The sequence below is a fragment of the Erythrolamprus reginae genome, chromosome 5, assembly GCF_031021105.1.
Source record: "Erythrolamprus reginae isolate rEryReg1 chromosome 5, rEryReg1.hap1, whole genome shotgun sequence".
NCBI lineage: Eukaryota > Metazoa > Chordata > Lepidosauria > Squamata > Dipsadidae > Erythrolamprus > Erythrolamprus reginae.
The window spans coordinates 12,131,094-12,156,593 of NC_091954.1; the positions used below are offsets into that span (position 1 = coordinate 12,131,094).

The 25,500-nt window shown below is 42.0% G+C and overlaps 1 protein-coding gene across 1 annotated transcript in view; it reads right to left on the reverse strand.

The window, feature by feature from the left end:
- FAM13C (family with sequence similarity 13 member C) overlaps nt 1-18,416 on the reverse strand; it is a 47,638-nt gene extending 29,222 nt beyond the window's left edge. Inside the window, exons 1-5 of the mRNA XM_070753906.1 lie at nt 18,298-18,416; nt 16,490-16,553; nt 13,223-13,310; nt 8,038-8,248; nt 3,217-3,355 (exon numbers count right to left, since the gene is read on the reverse strand). Coding sequence (XP_070610007.1) covers nt 3,217-3,355; nt 8,038-8,248; nt 13,223-13,310; nt 16,490-16,553; nt 18,298-18,416 — 621 coding nt within the window. The remainder of the gene's footprint in view (nt 1-3,216; nt 3,356-8,037; nt 8,249-13,222; nt 13,311-16,489; nt 16,554-18,297) is intronic.
- Nucleotides 18,417-25,500: the final 7,084 nt, after the last annotated feature.

Sequence of the window (25,500 nt, forward strand, 5' to 3'; positions counted from 1 at the left end):
CGATTGATTGATTGATTGATTTGTATGCTGCCCATCTCCATAGACTCGGGGCGGCTAACAACAATGATAAAAACACAGCATGTAACAATCCAATCCAATACTAAAATAACTAAAAAAAAACCTTATTATAAAACCAAAGGTACATACAAACAAACATACATACCATGCGTAAATTGTAAAGGCCTAGGGGGAAAGAATATCTCAGTTCCCCTGTGCCTGACGGCAGAGATGGGTTTTAAGAAGTTTACGAAAGGTGAGGAGAGTGGGGGCATTTCTAATCTCTGGGGGGAGTTGGTTCCAAAGGGCCGGGGCCGCCACAGAGAAGGCTCTTCCCCTGGGTCCCGCCAAATGACATTGTTTAGTTGACGGGACCCGGAGAAGGCCCAATCTGTGGGACCTAACTGGTTGCTGGGATTCGTGCAGCAGAAGGCGGTCCCTGAGATAATCTGGTCTGGTGCCATGAAGGGCTTTATAGGTCATAACCAATACTTATCTCCCACCGGTTCACTTCCTCACACCCCATGTCATGTAGGCGCACATGTGCAGTGTGAAAAGTCACCAAAAATTTTTTTTAAAAAAAAAAAAATCCATGGACCAGCACTGACAGAACTGGCTCCATGATATCACCAGCGGTTTGCTACTGGTTCTACAGAACTGGTGTTAACCAGAAGGAACCCACCTCTGGTCTTAGTTGCCAAGGTTGGAAACCTCTACCCTACAGTAATCCAAACTGATTGTGATTGTGACTGCCTTTTTAAACAACTTTTAATGGGGTTTTAGTTTCAGATAATGTTTTAGTTTTAGATAATGTTCGACTTCTTTTTATCGCTTTGTATCTATTTATATTATATTTTTATTGTTGTTGTTACCTGCCCTAAGTCCTTCGGGATTGGGTAGCATAGAAGTCGAATAAATAAATAAATAAATAAAATTTCTTTGCTTTAGGACTTGAGAACCTGTGTGGAATCCAATACAATCGAAGGAGTCCAGAAATACTTCACAAGAAGAGTCATAGAAACATAGAAACATAGAAGACTGACGGCAGAAAAAGACCTCATGGTCCATCTAGTCTGCCCTTATACTATTTCCTGTATTTTATCTTAGGATGGATATATGTTTATCCCAGGCATGTTTAAATTCAGTTACTGTGGATTTATCTACCACGTCTGCTGGAAGTTTGTTCCAAGGATCTACTACTCTTTCAGTGAAATAATATTTTCTCACGTTGCTTTTGATCTTTTCCCCAACTAACTTCAGATTGTGTCCCCTTGTTCTTGTGTTCACTTTCCTATTAAAAACACTTCCCTCCTGAATCTTATTTAACCCTTTAACATATTTAAATGTTTCGATCATGTCCCCCCTTTTCTTTCTGTCCTCCAGATTATACAGATTGAGTTCATTAAGTCTTTCCTGATACGTTTTATGCTTAAGACCTTCCACCATTCTTGTAGCCCATCTTTGGACCCATTCAATTTTGTCAATATCATTTTGTAGGTGAGGTCTCCAGAACTGAGCACAGTACTCCAAATTGTCCCTTACAGCCAGTAATATCTCCCCCACCTCCTTGAATTCAAAAAAATACAAAATGTAGAGAGCACTACCTTTCTGTCCTGTATCTCTGTGATCTGAAAGTGCTCCACTCCTCCTCACGTAACAAATTACCTTACTCCTCCAGACTTCATATATACTATGTTTAGAAAATTTACAACTACATCTTCTCCAAACTGATTTAACTGCTATTCATAAAATCATACATCATAATGTACTCCCCGTCAGTGACTACTTCACCTTTAACAACAACAACACAAGAGCACGTAATAGATACAAACTGAATGTAAATCGCTCCAAACTTGACTGCAGAAAATAGCACCAGCAGACTTACCAGCAGGTGCCTTTTGCAGGAGGGTCGGAACGACGCGGACACATGGCCGCCGCCATCTTGGATCTCGGCTGAAGTCTCGCGAGATTGCGAGACTTCGGCCGAGAGTCAGGCCAGGGTGGCCTGATTGCTGACGTGGCCGGGCGGGGCTTGGCAGCCCTATAAAAGGGCATGCAGGCCCAGGTTCGGCCTGTTCGCCCGGGCCACGTCAGAAGAGCAGACACCCGCCCGCCCTCCCTATGTTTGCAGTATGCTATTATGGGTCGCCCTAGGGGGCCGAATGGGAATTTTTTGCGGTTTGGCCTTTTCGCTGGGCCGTTTTTTCACCCATTCCACACTGGGGAAGGGGATAAGCGGTTAGGGGGTGCTTACACCTTTTTAGGCTAATTGGCTTACCTTTGGTCATTTGGGTAGGCAGGTTAGGGGCGGAAAACTGGGTGGTGGTTTAGCAACTGCGCGTCTCCCTTGGGCATCTTTGGGGATGATTGACAGGTTCTCTCCAAGCTCATGGTGGGGTGCTACCTGAGCAGTTGTGGGGAACCTGTCTTTGGGTCCCGCACCTTGAAGCCCCCGGGTAGGGGTTAGCCGGCGGGACCCCCCTCATGCAAGGCATGGCAGGGTCTCAGGTGAGGGAGTGGTCCCTCACCTGGACTAGCATCGAGCTACGCCCATAGTTGCCCAGGAATGTTGATGGCTACGTCATTTCCGCCCCGGAAGCAATTGTTTGACCCTGCAGGTCCATTGTTTGGGTCATATTTAAATATGTTAATTTATGCTAATTTAGTTGAATAAATTGTGCTAATTTATTTTAATAAAAATGACCCAGTTTTTTTAAATCCAGCTCTTGTGTCCGTGTCATTACTCCGTCTCTTCTGCAATACGATTTCAGCAATAGAGTGGTCACCGCCTGGAACTCATTACCTGACTCTGTTGTTGCTTCCCCCAACCCCAAAATCTTCAATCTTACATTATCTACAATTGACCTCTCCCCTTTTCTAAGAGGTCTGTAAGGGGTGTGCATAAGTGCACTTATGTCTTATTATCCTACTGTCTTATTATCCTTTCTATTGCTACGTTCTACTTATGTTATGTTATGTTATGTTAATATGTACCATAATACTATACTTGTTTGACAAATAAATAAATAAATAATAAATAAATAGAGATGAAAGAAAGAAAGAAAGAAAGAAAGAAAGAAAGAAAGAAAGACTGAATCCACCCTTCACTCCCTGGGAGCCACCGAGCCTAGATCTTCTCTCTCTCATTACATTTACGAGCAGCCCCTCGGTCCTTTGGGATCCCTGTGAGGGATCTGGCTGTTCCTTTCAATTCCTTACCCGGTAATTCTTCTCCTCTTCAAACTTCTCTTCATATTTCCTGATTCTCCTCTTCAGGTTCTGCAGGTGCTTGGTGAGTTGTACCATGGTCTGGGGCACTTTGCTGTCCTCACAGCTGCCTCTGGAAGAACTTCTTGGCCTGGGACATTCAAAGTTATGAAAATATCCATTTAGGGTACCATTTCTACCAAAGAAGGGTTCCAGCTACCCCCACAGTGCTATGATTAATATGGGGACATGGAAAATATAAACAAAGGGAGCAGAAGAGACCAGGAGGAAATTACAGAGGTGGAAACCTGCCTTGCCCTTGTTTCATTAAAAACTACATAATCTCCGGAAGCCAGCAGGTGATTTTAAAGCAGGATCAGATAAATGCAATCACCCAAGAATTACCTGCAGCTAAAGGCATCATATCAAGATCATATGTTGCAATGTCCTGCCTGTCAAAGACTACTTCAGCTTCCACCACAACAACACAAGAGCACACAACAGATTCAAGCTTAACATTAACCGCTCCAAACTTGACTGTAAAAAATATGACTTTAGTAATTGGGTTGTTGAAGCGTGGAACTCATTACCAGACTCTGTGGTATCATCCCCTAACCCCCAAAATTTTACACTTAGACTATCCACAGTTGACCTCTCCAGATTCCTAAGAGGTCAGTAAGGGGCGTACATAAGCGCACTAGAGTGCCTTCCGTCCCCTGTCCTATAGCCTCTCCTATATCTCGTATTTCTTCTCTAATATATCCTCTATAACCTTCATTGTGTATTATTGTGTATTGGACTAACTAACTTACTAACTGACTAACTGACTGACTAACTAACTAACTAACTAACTAACCATATATATATATATGTAGATTGTTCTGAGTTCGGGTTTTGCCCTGTGTAATATTTTGCATGTTTATGCGACGTTTCGGTGAAATCACATTCACCATCATCAGGCTGAAGTTTCCAAGCTTCGTGCTGTATATATACATATATATGGAGATTGTTCTGAGTTCGGGTCCCACTCACCATATATATATATACAGTGATCTCTCGATTATCGCGAAGGTTCCGTTCCAAGACCCCTCGCGATAATCGATTTTTCGCGATGTAGGGTTGCGGAAGTAAAAACACCATCTGCGCATGCACGCTCTTTTTCCATGGCCACGCATGCACAGATGGTGGAGTTTGCGTGGGCGGCGGGGAAACCCCAATCTTCGACTGCTCGCTGCTGCTGCGGCCGCCCAGCAGCTGATCTGCTCGGCGGCAGCAGCGAGGAGCTGAATCGGGCTTTCCCCTTTGCGTGGGCGGCGGGGAAACCCCGATCTTCGTTTGCTCGCTGCTGCTGCGGCCGCCCAGCAGCTGATCTGCTCGGCAGCGCAGCAGCAGCGAGCAGACGAAGATCGGGGTTTCCCCGCCGCCCACGCAAAGGGGAAACCCCGAATCCTCGCTGATGCCCCCGCTCGCCCGCCCGCCCGCCCGCCGCCCGCCGCCCGCCAGAAAGAGGGGGAGAGATAGAGAAAGAGAGAGAGAGAGAAGGAAAGAAAGAGATGAGAGAGGGAGGAAGAGAGTGTGAGAGAGGAAGAAGCAAGATAGAGAAAGAGAGAGAGAAAGAAAGATGAGAAAGGAAGGAAGAGAGTGACGTCATCGGGTGGGAAAAATCACGATATAGCGTTTCGCGAAGATCGAGATCGCGAAAATCGAGGGATCACTGTATATATATATGTGTGTGTGTGTGTGTGTGTGTGTGTAGATTGTTCTGAGTTCAGGTTTTGCCCTGTGTAATATTTTGCATGTCTATGCGACGTTTCGGTGAAATCACATTCACCATCATCATACATATATATATATGTAGATTGTTCTGAGTTCGGGTCCCACTCATCATCTTCAGGCTGCTGTTTCTGTCCTTGTTCTAAGGCGAACACTGCGAGACCTAAGCTGCCTTCCTTCTATAAATACTGGTGGCTGGGTGTGGTTTGATGGCTCAGCAATTGCCTGCTGTGTAGAAACTTCCTGGTGAGTCAGTGGGGAAACATCTGGGGTCGTTGATGTAGCTGAAGTATGCTGATTAGTTAATGGTTGTATATATATGTAGATTGTTCTGAGTTCGGGTTTTGCCCTGTGTAATATTTTGAGTGTCTATGCGACGTTTCGGTGAAATCACATTTACCATTATCAGGCTGAAGTTTTAAGCTTCGTGCTGCTGTAAAATATATATATATATATATATATATATATATATATATATATATATATATATATATCACATGGGTTTTTTGCTGAATTTGAAAATTAAGGGAGACTAGGATAGATCTATATATATATATATATATGGTGGTTAGTTGAGGAACAGCAACCCTGGTCACCGGTTGGGCAGTTTATGTCAAAGGCTCAAAAGTTATTCTACATCCACAGCTTCTGCAGTTGTCAATTGTATGATTATCAGCAGAAGCGTCCTTTGGGCATGTGATTCCACCAATCAAGGGCTACCAAAATATTTACGCCCACACTGTGGGCGTGGCTTAAGCAGGACGCCCTGGATTTTCTTTCAACATCTTTCAGTGCAAATTGGATGCTCTGGGATGGAGCTCCATTTTCGCTACACCACTGCGTTCCCCCTTGTCTGGGCAGCATCCCACCCCTGGATTCTGCACAAAATGCTGGAACATGGATGTCTTGGCCTGAACCAGGCCCTGCGAATGTTCTGGAGAGAATTGTGGAGGTAGGAACCTCAGCAAAGTCCTCGCAAGCCTCACTGAAGGCACTTAGGAGGCCCCAGGAGTTTTCTATGCAGGCTTTTGCTTTCATTAGCAAGACCAGAGAGATGCAAGTTCTACATCTATTATATTTTGCACTTTCTTTATTGCATATCATTGCATATTCATGCTTTATTGTCCTTTTGGCTACAGTTATTGATTTTTTCACATGGCTAAAAGTCTCCTCAGTAAAACAGTGTATAAATTCACAAATAAATGTGTAAATAGAAACATAGAAGACTGACGGCAGAAAAAGACCTCATGGTCCATCTAGTCTGCCCTTATACTATTTTCTGTATTTTATCTTACAATGGATATATGTTTATCCCAGGCATGTTTAATTTCAGTTACTGTGGGTTTGCCAACCACGTCTGCTGGAAGTTTGTTCCAAAGATCTACTACTCTTTCAGTGAAATAATATTTTCTCATGTTGCTTTTGATCTTTCCCCCAACTAACTTCAGATTGTGTCCCCTTGTTCTTGTGTTCACTTTCCTATTAAAAACACTTCCCTCCTGAACCTTATTTAACCCTTTGACATATTTAAATGTTTCGATCATGTCCCCCCTTTTCCTTCTGTCCTTCAGACTATACAGATTGAGTTCATTGAGTCTTTCCTGATACGTTTTATGCTTAAGACCTTCCACCATTCTTGTAGCCCGTCTTTGTACCCGTTCAATTTTGTCAATATCTTTTTGTAGGTGAGGTCTCCAGAACTGAACACAGTATTCCAAATGGGGTCTCACCAGCACTCTATATAAGGGGATCACAATCTCCCTCTTCCTGCTTATTATACCTCTAGCTATGCAGCCAAGCATCCTACTTGCTTTTCCTACCACTCGACCACACTGCTCACCCATTTTGAGACTGTCAGAAATCGCTACCCCTAAATCCTTCTCTTCTGAAGTTTCTGCTAACACAGAACTGCCAACGCAATATTTGGTATATAGTTGATTATTAATTTTAAATAAACAGTTCTTTTGTAACATATGGTTTTTGTCCACTGCCCCACATCTCACAAATGAACATAAGAAAAAAACTTGCCTGATACCCTCTTTTTCATTATCTCCTTGTCTGAAACTTCTTGTTCTCTGTTCTCCTTTTTTTCTACTCTCTGCTAGGTTGCCCTCCAGCAATTTAAAATAGGAGCCACAATGCTAACTCGCCTTATAAGGTTATGGTAAGGACTGTCCCTAAACCAACCACGCTGAAGGAATGTTTACAGTGGAACAGTTTTATTAGTTTTACTATTATTAAAAACCTGGAGGCAATTTGCTCTCTTGAATAAACAAATTCATAACTGTTGGCTGTTAGCTGATTTAAAAAGGGGGCGGGGCAACTAGTCACTTTGGGGCAGCAGGATCCCTGCTGCGAAACTTGGTGTAGCTTGAATGATACATCTAATCAAGGTTCGCAGCTGTGGGAAAAGAGGCTGCGTCATTTCACTGAATCTGGGGTGCCTCCATGGATGCCAATTTCCCAGGGAGATTCTGCTTGCCCCAACGTAGTGCTTCGAGAAGAAGACAGGTGTGTCATCAACTTCAACCACAACAACACAAGAGCACACAACAGATTTAAACTTAATATTAACCGCTCCAAACTTGACTGTAAAAAATATGACTTCAGTAACCGAGTTGTCGAAGCATGGAACTCATTACCGGACTCCATAGTGTCATCCTCAAACCCCCAACACTTTACCCTTAGATTATCTACAGTTGACCTATCCAGATTCCTAAGAGGTAAGTAAGGGGCGAGTACAAGTGCACTAGAGTGCCTTCCGTCCCCTGTCCTATTGCTCTCTTATATCTCCTCTACCTTTCTTCTATTCCTATATTTCTTCTTCTATTCTTTCATTGATATGTTCTATTACTTCATCTTCTTTTCTATTATTTCTTAGATATATTTTACTATGAGTATCTCCTCTATAACCTTCATCATGTATTTTATTATGTATATATAGATATATACCCACTAAAACCCTCATTGTGTATTGGACAAAATAAATAAATAAAAATAAATAAAATAAAAAACAAGGTTGTTTGTGCTTGGAAAATGGAAAAGGTTGGTGCCGCTTACATCATGAAGACCTGAGCACTTGGTGGAGAAGGAGCCGATTCGGGGTCTAGGTTGAACCTCTGGCTTTGGCTGAAAATAGAACAGCGGGGAGACAATAGAGGATAATCTCCATCCGTGATGTGATGCAGCAGCCTGCAAGTCCCTAAAACATCCCGATCTTCTGGTCCATTGTCTGCTTCTGTCTGGCCATCTCGGTACCCTTGAGCAGGCTCTGGAAGTCAAGGATCAAGAGGTTTTTTCAGGGAAAATTCAATATGAGCTCATATTAAAACAAGAACTTACTGTATTTTTCGGAATATAAGACACACATTTTTCCTCCCTAAAAGAGGCTGATAATTTGGGTGCGTCTTATATTCTGAATGTAGCTTTTTTCCCCCAACCCTAACTAACTGCTAACGATCTTCCCAGCTCTTACTTTGCAGGCTCTTTCATTGTTTCTCTCTGTGAAGAATGTTTTCCAAGCCCTAAATCTTTGCAGGGTTTTTTTCATTGCTCTCACTTGCTCTCAATAAATTTCTTTGTAGCCCTAACCAGGTGCTAACAATGTTCCCAGCTCTTACCGGCTTGCAAGCTCTTTCGTTGTTACTCTCTGCAAAGAATGTTTTCCAAACCCTGTCTTTCAAGATTTTTTTTCATTCTCTACTTGCTCTAAATATTTATTTCCAGCCCTAATCAGGTGCTAACAATGTTCCCAGTTCTTACCGGCTTGCAAGCTCTTTCATTGTTACTCTCTGCAAAGAATGTTTTCCAAACCCTGTCTTTCTAGATTTTTTTTCATTCTCTACTTGCTCCGAATATTTATTTCCAGCCCTAATCAGGTGGTAACAATGTTCCCAGCTCTTACCAGCTTGCAAGCTCTTTCATTGTTACTCTCTGCAAAGAATTTTTTCCAAGTCCTAAGTCTTTGCAGGGTTTTTTCCATTGCTCTACTTGCTCAGGCTGTTTCTTTCCAGGTGCTAATGATGTTCCCAGCTCTTACTGGCTTGCAAGCTTTTTTCATTGTTACTCGATCCGAATGAGGTTTTTTTAAAAGCCCCAACCATGGATAAAATAATGTGCTGAAGATAACCAGACTAAGGATGCTAGCCAGATTCTTTTCCCTATTTTCCTCCCCCAAAACTAAGTCACGTCTTATACTCCAGCATGTCCAATATTCCGAAAAATACGGTAAGTGCCACACCAAGAAGGAAACACTTCCATAACAGAATAGAATAAAAATGTCCCCCTAACTGAAGATTAGGTCAGCTAAGGAGAGTAATTGGTATCAGTGACAAACTGCAATTGACACAACTCTCAGAACCAACTTGCAGGTTTAGGACACATCACAGCTGATTCACTTCTTGCTGCCAAATATGAAGCCAGGCTAAATGCTGGAAGAAGCTTTTGCCATGTTCTAATTTTTGCAAACGGAAGGTACCATCTGGGATGAAAGGCAATACATAAACAATAACAATGTTTTCCCCCCTATTTACACTATTATCCAAAACAGCAACAGATGGTATTTACTGGATTTATGTATTTTTTGGGCTTAATTGTTCTCTCCTTTCTACTAATTATTGTTGCATACAAAGATAGCCAATAGCCATTGTTATAAATGCTATTATTTATTATTTACTATTGTTATTGCATTATTCGAATTTCCTTTCCTTTTTCCTTTTCTTCCCTTCCTTCCTTTCCCATTTTTATTACTATTGCATCTTGTATTGTTCACACACATAGAAGAATTCTGTGCAAGTTTGGAAAGACAGACTCATTTCTTCTGATCCAATCAAAATATCAAACACATAATTAGGAAGTGCTGTATAAGAAAAGTGAAGTCTGTAACCATTTATTTTTCACGATATAAAATTTGCATGCCAAAATGATTTGTTGAACCAATTAGCTAACATTTATGAAGTAAGCAGTCTTCTTAATAAGTCTGATTAAAGAAATTGAAATATTTAACATTCTGGCAAGCTTCTATAATTTGCGATCATGCAGCAATCAACTCTGCACAATTCACATTTAAGACTGGTTTGAACTGAAAAGTAAGCCAAGATTCTTTCTTTTACATAAATATTTCCCAGTTCTTAGGTGCCAAGGGAAAAACATCCCACTAGCAAATGGCAATCCTTAAGCTTCCTGCCCAGACTTTGGTTAATGCTCTTTTAAAGATAAGAAGAATTGAATGATGGATCTTTGATACAGAAGCATGCACAGATTCATAATTCATAATTTAATTAAGTATTGAAAGAGAATTTTGTATGCAAGAGATACATTGAAAACCAGCCCAGAATGGAAAAGTAAAGGCGAAATTGGCTCTTATTACAATCTTTGGTGAAACTGTAATAAAGTAAAATATTTTTGGAATACAATTATAAATTGGCTGGAAGAAATTTTAGGCAATAAAATAGAAAAAAAATCCAGAAAGCTTCTTGCTAGGAATATTCCAGCAAAAATTACAAAAACACCAAATATATTTGATTATCCACATAACTACAGCGGCCAGGTTAATTTATGCTCAATATTGGAAAAAATAGGATCTCCCAAATACAAAGGAGAACAAAGGATTTGAATATACAGTATTAACCTCTCTACGGAAGTTTGATTTAAGAAACATATATTTGCACCTTGTGTATGTATTTGTGTGTGCATATGTATGTGTGTTTATTTATCTTTTTAATTAAAATAAATTATTTTTTGTTAAGATGGAATTGAGCTTCTTTAATATATACTTTTTTTCCCCTGAAGCCACCAGTATGACCCAAATAAAATTAGTTACTATTTTCCTTTTATTATGCCCTAAACTAGGGGCTTCAAACTTGATTTATTGAGGGCCACATAAGGGTTGAGTTTGACCTCCTGGGGATCGGGTGGGTGTGGCCTGGGTGGGTGTGGCCACAATGGGCGTGGCCAGCTCAACATCACTCGTGTTGGGGTTGCCTGTGTGGCCTGAGCACTCTGCCAGCAAAAATGGGATATTAATAACCAGTAGATCACACGACAATGTATATCACATCTGCATATATTTATATGTATATATTACACAAAATAATGTATGTTGCTGCACAATAACTATGTACAGTGATACCTTGTCTTACAAACTTAATTAGTTCCGGGACGAGGTTCTTAAGGTGAAAAGTTTGTAAGACGAAACAATGTTTCCCATAGGAATCAATGGAAAAACGATTAATGCGTGCAAGCCCAAAATTCACCCCTTTTGCCAGCCGAAGCGCCCGTTTTTGCGCTGCTGGGATTCCCCTGAGGCTCCCCTCCATGGGAAATCTGACCTCCAGACTTCTGTGTTTTTGCGATGCTGCGATTTCACTGAGCCTCCTCTCGCTGGGAAACCCCACCTCTGGACTTCCGTTGCCAGCGAAATGCCTGTTTTTGCACTACTGGGATTCCCCTGCTGGGATTCCCCTGCAGCATCACGAAAACACGGAAGTCCGGAGGTGGGGTTTCCCATGGAGGGGAGCCTCAGGACAATCCCAGCAGCACAAAAACGGGTGCTTCGCTGGCAACGGAAGTCCGGAGGCGGGGCATCCCAGCGGCGGCGGTGGGTTTGTAAGGTGAAAATAGTTTGTAAGAAGAGGCAAAAAAATCTTAAACCCCGGGTTTGTATCTTGAAAAGTTTGTATGATGAGGCCTTTGTAAGATGAGGTATCACTGTATTTGCAAATTAAGAATTCACTAATCGAATAAATACACTTAGAAACAGTTTGCTAGAATACATGAGCCAACGGAAATAGTTGACCAATAGTATTTCTTTCTCTTTTTTTCCTTTCCTCTTCTTTTATCTTTCCCTTTTTCTTTTTTCTTTCTTTTTTCTTTTTTTTTCTTCATCATGCATAAATTTAGTGATAAGACAACTGGGTAACTAAATAAGAATGAATTATAGTAAATATACTTAATTGATCTAGAATGTATAGAGAAAAAAGACTGCTGAGATGTAAGCCTAAAAACTTCAACCAATGTTAAGTAGGTTCGTTAATTTTGTTTATTTTAATTGTTTAAAATAAAGTCTATTTTTAAAACCTTAAAAAAGCAATAAAGAAAATGGGAGGGCCCTCCTGGGCTCTTTTTTTCCTGGCAAAGGCACCACAGGCCCTACTATTTCCAGGGCGGTCCCACAGGACAGATCTAAGCACCCCATGAACTGGATCCAGCCCCCGGGCCTTGAGTTTGACAATCCCACCAAGGATGCATCCTACTTACCTTCCCTATCTTGCGGAGAAAGTGCACATTTTGCACAAACCCGTTCGCTTCGCTCACTTGCTTTCCTGAAATCACCCTCTGCACATGCACAAAAGCATTTGCACATACGCAGAGAGTTTTTGGGCAATCCGCAGCGACTGGAGGACTGGTTTGGGAATGGAGCGCAGGTCATCACTGCCGGTTTGGCGAGCGGCGGCAAATTTCTGCTACCGGTTCTAAAGAAATGATCCGAAGTGGCAGCAACCCACTACTAGGACTCCTGTCCTAAACTGTGATAGATCTTATGTTCTGAAATGGCATCGGGACAAAATATCTCAGAGACTGCCTTCTGCGGCACAAATCCCAGAGACCGGTTAAGTCCCACAGAGTGGGCCTTCTCCAGGTCCCGTCGACTAAACAATGTCATCTGGCGGGCCCCAGGGGAAGAGCCTTCTCTGTGGTGGCCCCAACCATTTGGAACCAGCTCCCCCCAGAGATTAGAATTGCTCCCACCCTCCTTGTCTTTTGTAAACGTCTTAAAACCCACCTCTGCCGCCAGGCATGGGGGAACTGAGACATCTCCCCCGGGCCTATACAGTTTATGCATGGTATGCTTGTGTGTATGTTTTATTTTTAATAAGGGGTTTTTAATGACTTTTAATTATTAGATTTGTTATATATTGTGTTATTATTGTTTTGAGCCACCCCGCGTCTACGGAGAGAGGCGGCATACAAATCTAATAAATTGAATTGAATTGAATTGAAATAATGCCTGAACTTGGTTTCTTTTGGCAGATTCACTAATGCACCAAATCAAATACAAAACCTTCCAGGGACCTTTAATGATGACATGTGGACTTCAACTCCCAGAATTCCTGAGCTAGCATGATTGACTCAGGAATTCTGGGAGTTGAAGTCCACAAGTCACAGAAGAGCCAACTTTGCCTACCCCTGGCCCAAACCAGTAGCAACCCACCCGAGGGCGTGCATTAACTGAACGTTTTCTTACCGCTGCCACAATCTCTGTCGGTGGGCATGCTGGTTGAGGCAGATGAAGAGGCTGGTTCCTCGGAAGCCACCACCTGAGGAATGTCTTCCTGGTTTAGTAAAAAGGCAGGAAAGAGGTCAGTTGCAGAAATACCAGAATGGTTCCATTTCTTTTTGCCCTGGTAGAGATATTCCATTTTCGGAAGGTCTAAGACAGTGATGGCGAACCTTTTTTTCGCTTGGGTGACGAAAGCGACTGTGCACACACTATCGCACCTGCATGAGTGCCCACACCCATAGTTCAAAGCCTGGGGAGGGCAAAAATTGCCTCCCCTTCACCCTGGAGGTGAGAAACAGCCCATTTCCTAACTTCTGGTGGGCCCGGTAGGCCTGTTTTTCACCCTCTCCAGGCTCCAGAGGCTTCCCCGGAGGCTGGGGAGGGCGAAAATGTCCTCTCCCATCCCCCAGAGCCTTCCAAAAGCTGAAAATACCCTCCCAGAGCATCCATGCGAGCCAAAAATCAGCTGACCAGTGCACACATGCACTGGTCAGCTGATGAAGTCTCCTCTGACCAAGGAGGCCTGAGTGACAGGGAGGAGGAGAGTTTGGCAGACAGCACAGGAGGAGATCAATCGTCTGTATCATCTCTGGATTCTGAACAAGAATTAATGACACATCCACGCATGCGTAGAGTGATGCATAGGAAGCAACAACTAAAGGATTATTACAAGAGAAAATGAGGCCACCTGTGGTTGGGTGGGGCTTCTGTAATTAGTGCTGCTGCTATAAATAGCAGCGTGTGGGTTTGGCCGTTGTGGAGAATTATCTGATCGTTGTGTTTCATGAACGTCTTGCTGACTCCGGCCTTTGTTTGTTGACTTTTCACCACTTTGAAACCAAAGCAGAGCAAAGTGTGTTTCACTTCGTGGAAGAAGAAGGGCTGTGACTTTCTTCACAGCTGCAAGCTAAGTACTTACGAACTGATAAGGGACTTGTACAAACTACCAGGTTGTTTTGGGACGAGTGCTCTTTGCAATACAAAAAGAGTGCTTAGTTTATTTTGAATTTTGTGATAAAGAACATAGTTTTGAATTTTCAAACGTGTGTGTGTCTGAAATTTGTACCTTTGGATTTTTGGGAGGCTCCTACCACAGAGTCCGGCAGAACACATAATATCTTAGAGACTGAAAACATTTTGGAGTCTTAAAAAGCATTTCAATTATCGGAACAGAATGAAAATCCAAACTAGAAACTCATGAATTATGCAGCTTAGTTGAGCACATGATTTGTACTATACACAAATATACACTCCAAAAAAAAAGGGCCCATCAATTTGACACCCAGAAATGGTCAAACTACGATACCGACTGGCTGAATTGCACAAAGGTCAACTCAACTACCTTTTCCAAACTTTTTTGACAATATTTACATCCATTGTGTCTTATATTTATCTAAACTAAAACTATATTTCTGATATTTTTGACTCAGTCCAATCTGAAAAAAAAGGGGGGGGGGATTTACTAATTTGCCTATTAGTTTTGCACATTCCTCTAATTATTCAGCATGAGACACGTGTAACAAACCAGCATTCTGGGTTACAGATCTTTGATTTGCCCAGTTTTAGCTCTTTTAACTAGAAGAAACTCCATAAAATGTGGGTTTAAGGTCTCTGTATGCTTCCTAGAGGTATACCGCACGAATCCCAGCGACCGATAAGGTCCCACAGATTTGGCCTTCTCCGGGTCCCGTCGACCAAACAATGTCATTCGGCGGGCCCCAGGGGAAGAGCCTTCTCTGTGGCAGCCCCGGCCCTCTGGAATCAACTCCCCCCGGAGATTAGAACTGCCCTCACCCTCCTTGTCTTTCGTAAATTACTCAAGACCCATCTATACCGCCAGGCATGAGGGAGTTGAGACACCTTTCCCCCAGGCTTTTTTATATTTATGTTTGGGTATGTATATGTTGTTTGCTTTTTTAAATATGATAGGGCTTTATGTGCTTTTTAATATTAGATTTGTTTTCACTGGAATATTGTTTTTATTATTGTTGTGAGCCGCCCCGAGTCTTCGGAGAGGGGCGGCATACAAATCTAATAAATTGAATTGAATTGAATTGAATTTACGTACATTTCTCTACAACTGCTTTACCAAAAATTTTTAAAAAACAATTGAACAGCTTATAAAGGTTTTATATACTCAGTACATACAGTATGATGTTAACAAATCAGAAAATCAGAAAAACTCCATAACTGGAGCAACCTGACCACATACCATATTTTTCTGACTATAAGATGCACTGGTGTATAAGATGCACCAAGATTAAGGAAAATAATCTTAGGGAAAAGGGGGAAATGTTTTGCCCTCCCCAGGAACCCAGAAGTAATCTGCAAGCCTCCCAAATCCTCTATGCACCCTGTTTTTCACAAAATGGCCCATTTTTCACCTTTTCACCTTCATGCTTTTCGCAAAAATTGGGTATGCAGAGGGTTTTGAAAGCCTGCAGAGTACTCCTGGGAGCCTGGGGAAGGGAAAACACCTCCATTTTTGCCTGTTTTTTTTAATAAAAACAGGAGTGTTCTTGTCTTTCCCCAGCCCCCATGAGTACTCTGCAGGTCTCCCAAACCCTCTTCCCACCCTATTTTTGCAGAAAATGGGCCCATATTTCACCAAAATGGAATACAGGGTGGGGCTTTGGGAGGCCAAAAATGGCTGTATTTGGTGTATAAGACGCACCAACATTTCCATTTTATTTTGGCTGGGGTGGGTGGGGGAGAATGCATCTTATACTCTGAAAAATACAGAACATTTGTAGTATGCACAGCTGGTTGGGGAATTCTGGGAGTTGAAGTCCACATATGTTAAGTGGCTGAGGTTTAGAAACACTGATCAACATCATCATTTTTTGCGTCCCCGTCTTTGACAGAATCCCAGCCCAGAAAAATCATTAACTTAACTTGACGTGACGTGACTTGACTTGACTTGACTTGACTTGACTTGACTTGACTTGACTTGACTTGACTTGACTTGACTTGACTTGACTTGACTTGACTTGACTTGACTTGACTTGACTTGACTCGACTCGACTCGACTCGACTCGACTCGACTCGACTCGACTCGACTCGACTCGACTCGACTCGACTCGACTCGACTCGACTCGACTCGACTCAACTTAACTTAACTTAAGTATTACTTGATGCCAGAAGAGAGCACTCTCTTTCATTCCTCTTATTAGCTTAGAAGATGCTGATACTATCTTAGGCGAAGCATCTTCAGGCTTCTGATGGACTTACCTCAGTGAGCCTTTGTGGGTGTTCAGCATCATCGCTTGTTGAAAGGAATGCACTTTGATCCGCCCTGCAAAATGGAAATTGGAGAAAGAGAATCACAGACCCTTCAGCCGACCAGCATAACGAAAATTATTTGCTAAAGCTCTTTAATGCATCTACAGTCCTTAAAAGTTTATAGATATGCATTCACTGTAATTATTCCTTATGTTATTCGTCTAATCTTAATAAAGTTCCTACTCTGGATGGATGGATGGATGGATGGATGGATGGATAGATAGATAGATAGATAGATAGATAGATAGATAGATAGATAGATAGATATTTCCTGTATTTTATCTTAGGATGGATCTATGTTTATCCCAGGCATGTTTAAATTCAGTTACTGTGGATTTACCAACCACGTCTGCTGGAAGTTTGTTCCAAGCATCTACTACTCTTTCAGTAAAATAATATTTTCTCACGTTGCTTCTGATCTTTCCCTTAACTAACCTCAGACTGTGCCCCCTTGTTCTTGTGTTCACTTTCCTATTAAAAACACTTCCACCCTGAACCCTTTAACATATTTAAATGTTTCAATCATGTCCCCCCTTTCCCTTCTGTCCTCCAGATGATACAGATTGAGTTCATTAAGTCTTTCCTGATATGTTTTATGCTAAAGACCTTCCACCATTTTTGTAGCCCGTCTTTGGACCCGTTCAATAATAGATATAGATGGAGATGATAGATATAGATGGAGATGACAGATAGATAGATGGATGGATGGATGGATGGATGGATGGATGGATGGATGGATGGATGGATAGATAGATAGATAGATAGATAGATAGATAGATAGATAGATAGATAGATACATAGATAGAAAAGGAAAGAATTCTACAGTTGGAGGGAAAAGAGGAAGCAGAAATAAAGCTGTATATAGAGATACTATGTTTAATAACTACTAAAACATAATATGACTCCTGTTGAAGCTTAATATAAGAATTTATATACAATTCAAAAAGGCTCTACATAAAGCCAAAAGAAAGCCACCGGTCCCAAAGCCGTAGAATAACATAAGAGATATCAGAAATACCTGTCAAGAAAGACAGCAAGGATGTGTGTGTGTGTGTGTGTGTGTTGTTGTTGTTGTTACATGTTTCTACGTTTCTTTTTTCCTTTCCTTTTCTTATCTGTCCTTTCTGTTTTCTGTCATTGTGTAATTTGTCTGTCCAATTGAAGGCATTGTACAATACAAGATCAATGTAAATAAGTATGAAATAGATGCTAAAGATTATATAGTGTCTTTTTTAATGTGCATATTTTCAATAAAACGTTTTCTTTAAAAAAATCTTTAAGAAAAGAAAGATAGATTAACAGAAAGCAAGCAAGCAAGCAAGCAGGAAGGAAGGAAGGAAGGAAGAAAGGAAGAAAGAAAGAAAGAAAGAAGAAAGAAAGAAAGAAAGAAGAAAGAAAGAAAGAAAGAACAAAGAAAGAAAGAAGAAAGAAAGAACAAAGAACAAAGAAAGGAAGGAAGAAAGAAAGAAAGAAAGAAGGAAGGAAGGAAGAAAGAAAGAAAGAAAGAAAGAAAGAAAGAAGAAAGAAAGAAACAAGAAAGAAAGAAGAAAGAAAGAAAGAAAGAAAGAAAGAAGAAAGAAAGAAAGAAGAAAGAAAGAAAGAAAGAAAGAAAGAAGAAAGAAAGAAAGAAAGAAGAAAGAAAGAAAGAAAGAAAGAAAGAAAGAAAGAAAGAAAGAAAGAAAGAAAGAAAGAAAGAAAGAATCTCAGTCGGTCCCTCTGTAATTTTCCCAAGAAGCCACCTACACAGAAAGAAGTACCTGGGTTGGAACTTGAGAGCCGTTTCCTGGTATCTGAGTGTTACGTTGTCAGCATATTCGGTTGCTGATGCCCCTGTTTTCTTCTGACACTCTGAGAGCCAAGACCCCGCATTTCCCATCTCCTATTCAAAGAAGGAGGAGCAAAATAAAACTATATTCGGGTAATTGGGAGCCAGTCTGATGTTGACCATCTATTTTAGGAGAGGGGAGGGAAATGAAATGGGGAGAGAGAGGGGAAAAAAAGAAGACGAAGAGGGAGGTCAAAAATTCCAAATACGAGCTGAATAAACAAGACCTTGCAGACAACCCTCACTCCGTTAAAGACCTTGGATACTCATATCAAATTACCTAAATGCCAAAGCCCACTGCAACATCTACAAAAAGGCTTCAAGAGTTGTTAACTTAATCCTATGTAGCTTCTGCTCCGGTAATCTCACACTACTAACCAGAGAATACAAAACTTTCGCCAGACCAATCCTTGAATACAGCTCATCTGTCTGGGACCCGCACCACATTTCATACGTAAACAATCTAGAAAATGTCCGGAGATACTTTACTAGAAGAGCCCTCCACTCCTCCGCTCATAACAGAATACCCTACCCAACTAGACTTACAATACTAGGTTTAGAAAGCTTAGAGCTACGTCGTTTTAAACACGACCTAAGCATAGCCCATAAAATCATCTGCTACAACATTTTTCCTGTCAACGACTTCTTCAGCTTCAACCACAACAACACACGAGCACACAACAGATACAAACTTAAAGTAAACAGCTCTAAACTCGACTGCAGAAAATACAACTTTAGCAACTGAGTAGTTGATGCATGGAACTCACTACCAGACTGTTCTGTCTGGGTCCCCCCAGATACCAACACCAACCAAAAAGAGTATCCAGACACACTGGTAAAAAGCAAAGGCAGTTTATATACTGGAAAGCAAACACAGGTAACAAAAACTGTTCTTACAGACAGGAACACGATACAGTTTCACAGAGGTTTCACGAAGGCCAGGCAATAAAACAGGATTCTTGCTGGCAAAAACAACTCTGGAGATAATAAAACCCACGCCTCCTACAAGTCTTCCAGGCTTCTAGGCCACAAGCCAAGATCAGAGACGCCAAGAATCGAAGCAAGGTCACAGGACTCCCAGTTGATAACTCTCCACGAGACTGTAAGGGCGGGCCTGCCTTTTCAACCCTGCTGAGGAGAACCACACCCAAACCCAGCTGTTGCCAATTCAGGGATGGAAATACCTTTTTAATTGGCCCCTTCTTTGAGCTGCACGTCTCTGCCTCATGTCTATTATAGCCTGTGCGTCTTCATCCAATGAATCCAGGCTACTAGCTGGGGAGAGGCCCCCCCCCCCCCCCCCGGGGGTCTCAGGCTGCTCTCCCTCCTCCTCCTCCTGACGTTCCTCTCCCCCATCTGCCTGGTCCTCCCCCTCCTGGTCATTGTCCTCCTCCTCTGGGCATGGATCCGGCACAGCTCCAGCCGGTCCCTGAGGAGCCTCAGGCTGAATCACAACACAGACTCTGTAGCAGTGTTCCCTCTAATTTTTTTTTGGGGGGGGCGGAAAAGTATAGTGTCTGAGCGGCAGTCCCTTCGGGACTGGGCGGCACAGAAATAATAAATAAATAAATAAACAAACAAACAAACAAACAAACAAACAAACAAACAAATAAAAAACCCACCCTGTTTTGCCTCAGAGAATTTCAAAATAAAATACTGTACTGTGTGTCTATAACAGTGAGCTCATAATAGGGCAACTCTATCAATATCAAAATGCCACTTAAATAGTTGAGCTAGTTTCAAACTAGATTTTGATTTTCTTTGTCTCTTCCTTACTCCCATTCTTTTTCTTTCTCTTTTCCTTCCTCTCTTTTTTCTATCTGTTTCTCTCTCTTCCTCTCTTCCTCTCTCTCTCCTCCCCTCTCACTCTTTCCCTTTTGGCTTCTGGGCAGGTTTGGAAAACTCTGAGTTGATGATGATTTTTAAGTGAGCGATTGCTCACTGCTCAGCTTAGAGGGAACTATGGCCGGAGGAAGGGCCCTCTTTTTTTCTTTCTTTCTTTCTTTCTTTCTTTCTTTCTTTCTTTCCTTCTTTCTTTCTTTCTTTCTTTCCTCTGGAGCCTGGGGAGTGTAAAAATGGGCCTACTGGGCTCACCAGAAGTTGGGAAATGGGCTGTTTTTTGCTTCCAGAGGGCCTCCAGGGGGAGCAATTTACACTCATCCCCAGGCATTGAATTATGGGTATAAGCACTTGCGCAAGTCCAGTAGTATGTGAGCACATGTTTTTTGCACCCAAGCAGCGGTGAACTACTAGCTGGAATGCTAAATTGCATTCGCTGCCGTGGCTCGTAAGGGCTTGTGGAGCCAGCACGATTGCTCACTGCTCAGCTTAGAGGGAACTATGCTCTGTAGTATCATCACCTCACCCCAAAAATTTTACCCTTAGATTATCCACTGTTGACCTCTCCCAATTCCTAACAAAGTATTCCTCCAAAGTATTTTAAGTCTGCTTAGAATTTACATTTTCTTCAAATTCATTATTCTTTTTCAGTCTCTTTAACTTCCACCAAGAAAAGACAATTTTACAAGCCCTCAAATTCGGGCTTTTAAACTTGTTCCTTTAATTCTCTCTATGGTATTTCCAATTCCTAGATAGCCGCTCACTCCATTTTAGAGTCTCTCTTGTCTCCTATTGAATTTTAAATTTCTTCTTCTGTCATTAAATCAGCCAAACGCTCACCCAGCTTCAGTACTTCTTCACCACTTTCTAGCACAAATGCTTAGATCTTGTCACTCAGGCAATCCACTATCTCTCTATTTTAATCATTCCAATCACGGCCATCGCAGCTAATGACGACAGAGTCGTCTTCCACAACTGCTGGCCGAGAGGTAGGTTGGTTTGCAAGCCCCCTCAGACCACCAACTAGCACCTCTCTTCTTCAATGCTCCTCTACAGTGTACCTGACTTAGTTCCAATCCAGTTCCAGGTCTCCAAATAGCTGGGATTCAGGGGTTCCCAGCGGAGCACGGGAGACAACCATAGTGTTGTGATGTTGGTGCAGGCATGGCCAGGTTGATGTCACCCATCTCAGGGAGGCACCTGAGGTGGACCGAGTCCTCTGCCAGTGAAAATAGTCTCAAGGTTCATGTTTGGCCATAATGTCGTCTGGCGGGACCCAGCGGAAGAGCCTTCTCTGTGGTGGCTCCGACCCTCTGGAACCAGCTCCCCGCAGAGATTAGTATTGCCCCCACCCTCCTTGCCTTTCGTAAACTCCTTAAAACCCACCTCTGCAGTCAGTCATAAGGGAATTGAAACATCTCCAACTTGCCCATGTAGTTTCTGTGTATGGTTGATTGCGTGCTTGTTTTTTTATATATATATATATATTGGGGTTTCCTTTACGGACTTTTTAACCTAAAACTGTAATTTAGATTGCTAAATATTAGATTTGTTACTATGTGCTGTTTTTACCATTGTTGTGAGCCGCCCCGAGTCTGCGGAGAGGGGCGGCATATAAATCCAATAAATCTAATCTAATCTAATCTAATGGCCTCCTTCATCCCTCTTTCAGTGAATACAGAGCTCAGAAGGGCTGTGCGCAGGGCTACCTGGGCCCCTTTTTAGGTTGTGATGGCATCCTGCAGCCCCCTGCCCGTGAAAATAGAGCTCTGTTGCAAGAGGGCTGCAAGAGGCCATTGCAGCCAAAAACAGAGTCTGGGAGGGCCCTCCCAAGTTCATTTTTCACTGGTAGAGACACTGAGGCTCAGTCTTTCGCTGTTTCCAGGGAAGTCCTGCAGACCAGATCTTTCTTTTTTTTAATATTTTTATTAATTTTCTTAAAATAGACAGACACACAAACAAACATTGAACACAAAATGGGGATACATTTTCCCCGCTTATCTTGAAAGTATAAGTTCAAATACAGAAAAAGAATACATAATTAGATATATATTGAATGTTAAAAAATTTACTAAATTTGACTTAAGGTTTTTCACATTGTTACTAATATATATATAAAACCAAAATTCTTACTATATTACTTGTATATAAACTAATTCTTATATATAAACTAATTCTACCTTAGTCATTAAACAATAAATTTAAACTAATATTAGTATTATTATTACCCAAGTAAAAACAAGTACAAAAAGTTAACTAAAAATAGATTATATATCAGATCTATATATCAGACCAGATCTAAGCACCCCTTGGTCCGGATTTGGCCTGCAGACCTTGAGTTTGACACCCCTGTCCTAGAAAACATCTGTTTTAGTGCCAAGGCTGAAGACAACGAAACGAAATGCTCCCAGTGCACAAGAGATTGTATCACACACCACAGCAGCAAATTTCCCCATTTCTGACTTCTATAGAGCTGCTTCTGACGACGGCATAAGTGTCAGAGAGATATTGATGGGAGGACAACAGATGGAAAGGTCAACTCAGCTCAGCACAGTTGGAAATGGCATTTTGTGTTGCATGCTAGGGAAGACTAAGAAAGATTAGCTGCCATCGGTCCCTGCCTCCTTCGCTTGGATAACGAAAGACAACCAGTTCCTTGAATCCCAACAGCACTGATTCAACTTTAAAAGGCAAGAAAGGTTTAAAAACTGCATCTGGCCATGCTAAGAACAATAAAAACACAAACAAGCTTGATACAGGAAAGAAAATCAGCATATAATGGCATCTTTTTTCGCCAAGGTGGTTTTCTCAGATAATTCCCACAACTAGCCTTACTAAGTGTTCTGTCTGGGTCACTCCAGAAGCCAATACCAACCCAAAAAGAGAAGCCAGACACACTGGTAAAAGGCAAAGGCAGTTTATATAATTCAAGGAAAACACAGGTAACAGAAAATGTCCTTACAAACAGGAAAAACGCTGGAACTTCAAATATATACACGAAGGGAATAGTCCATGAAGCAATACCAGATTCTTGCTGCCAAGATGAAGCTGTAGATAGCAAACAGACGCCTCCCACGAGTCTTCCAGACTGCTAGGCCACAAGCCAAGATCAGAGACGCTGAGAATCAAAACAGGTCACCGCAACTCCAATTGATAACACTCCACATGGCTTCAAGGCCTTGCCTGCCTTTTAAACCCTGCTGATGAGGACCATACCCAAACCCAGCTGTTTCTAATTCAATGGTGATAATATTTCTTTAACTGCTCCTTTCGTTGCTCTGAACGTCTCTGTCTCATGTCAATGACAGCTTGTGCGTCATCACCTAATGACTCCAAGCTACTGGCTGGGGAGAGCCCCCCCCCCCGGGGCTCTCATGCTGTTCTCCTTCATCCCATTCCTGACTCTCCTATCCCCCGTCTGACTGTTCAGCCCCCTCCTCTGCGCTGTCATCCTCCTCCAGGCATGGAGCCAGCAGAGATGCAGCTGGTCCCTGAGCAGCCTCAGGCTGAACCACAACACTAAGAAACTACAACAAACACACACACACACACACACACAATCAGAATCTCTGCTCAAGATCTTCCACTCAGGAGAAAAACTGCTGCTTACCTAAAGAAGAAAAGAGAGTAAAATGTCCACCCATATACAAATCAATGTCCAACACAGAGGTCTTCAAACTTGGCAACTTTAAGGCTTATGGACTTCAACTCCCAGAATTGGCTGGAAAATTCTGGGAGTTGAAGTCCACAAGTCTTAAAGTTGCCAAGTTTGGGGAAATTTGGGGATCCCTGTCCCAACCTTTTTCCAACCCCAAAATTATTATTTATTAGATTTGTATGCCGCCCATCTCCGAGGACTCGAAGCATCTACAAAGTCTTGTAGTCTTAATGGTGTTTTATTTTAATGTTCTCATCTCATCCCAATTGAATCTGGAATGTTTGAAGATTACATTGCCTTTATGTTCAGGGTTTATTTCCAGCTTTTTAGCTGTGTTTACCGTAAGATGCCCTCTCCCCACCCATATGCCAGAGGACACTTGCCAATCTTACAAATAAAAATCCAGAGGCTTTTTCTTTTATTACTGATAAAATTGCAGCAAATACAGTGGTATCTCATGATACAAACTTAATTGGTTCCAGGAGGAGGTTGGTAAGGTGAAAAGTTCGTAAGACGAAACAATGTTTCCCATAGGAATCAATGTAAAAGCAAATAATGCGTGCAAATCCTTCAGGAAAATCCCAAACTTTAGAAGGGAGGCGAACAGAGGGTAGGGAGGAGCAGCTAAAGGGGGAGGGTGGAAGAAGCAAGGCTAGGCTAAAGGGTGAGTGGGAAGGAAGAAAGGCAAGCAGGGCAACCCTCCCTTTTCTTTCTTCAAAATACACTCTTTCAGTGCCTTTGCAAGTACACTGTTCTCTGCAAAGTCTTTCCCCCTCCAAGCCGCCCCTCCCTTTTCTTTCTTCAAAAAAGGGGGGGGGAAAGAAACCCCTTCATCCCAGCAGCAACGGCTTGGGTTTGTAAGGTGAAAATAGTTCGGAAGAAGAGGCAAAAAAATCTGAAACACAGGGTTCGTATCTTGAAAAGTTTGTTAGAAGAGGCGTTCGTAAGATGAGGTACCACTGTACCTGCAAGCAAATTACCTGATTTTCTTCATGGGTTTTCCCATTTTCTGTTTTTGGAATGGATGTAGGCTTTCTGGATTTTAAGTTCCCCATGCCAACTCTTAGAATGCCATCGAAGGGGGTCGGCGTGTCTTGAAACACTGGCTGGCTTTCCTCTAAGACTGCAGATTTGTCTGGGTAGTTTTCCTTGTTTTCATCTCTGAGGGAGAGGGAAAAAATCAATAGAAGCACATCTTAAAAAGCACTCTAAAGAATTTTAAGCCAGTAAAACAGGGGGCAAAATGGTAGTGCTCAAAGCAAGACATCGATCGCCAAGCTTATCTGAAAAATACAAATTTCCCTTTTCATTTCTCCTAAACAGACCTTCCCATCAAAATCACCAAGCCAACAATAAAGTTTCTTTATATACTATCATTTTTACACGCACACAGTAAGAAATCCACCCCCTAATCCCAGACATCAAGAATTAACTACTACAGCCAAACTGATTCACGTTTGCCAAAAAAAAATTAAAAAATCCCCAGGGTTTGCTGCTGTATGTGGAAGTGATGTGCCGGTGCCTGGAGGCTGTTGGGGTCTGGATGGGTGTCAACAGACTCAAACTCAACCCGGTTAAGACGGAGTGGCTGTCCCTAGTTATTGCTGGAATTGTGGAATTCCTATCTGCCTCCCAAGG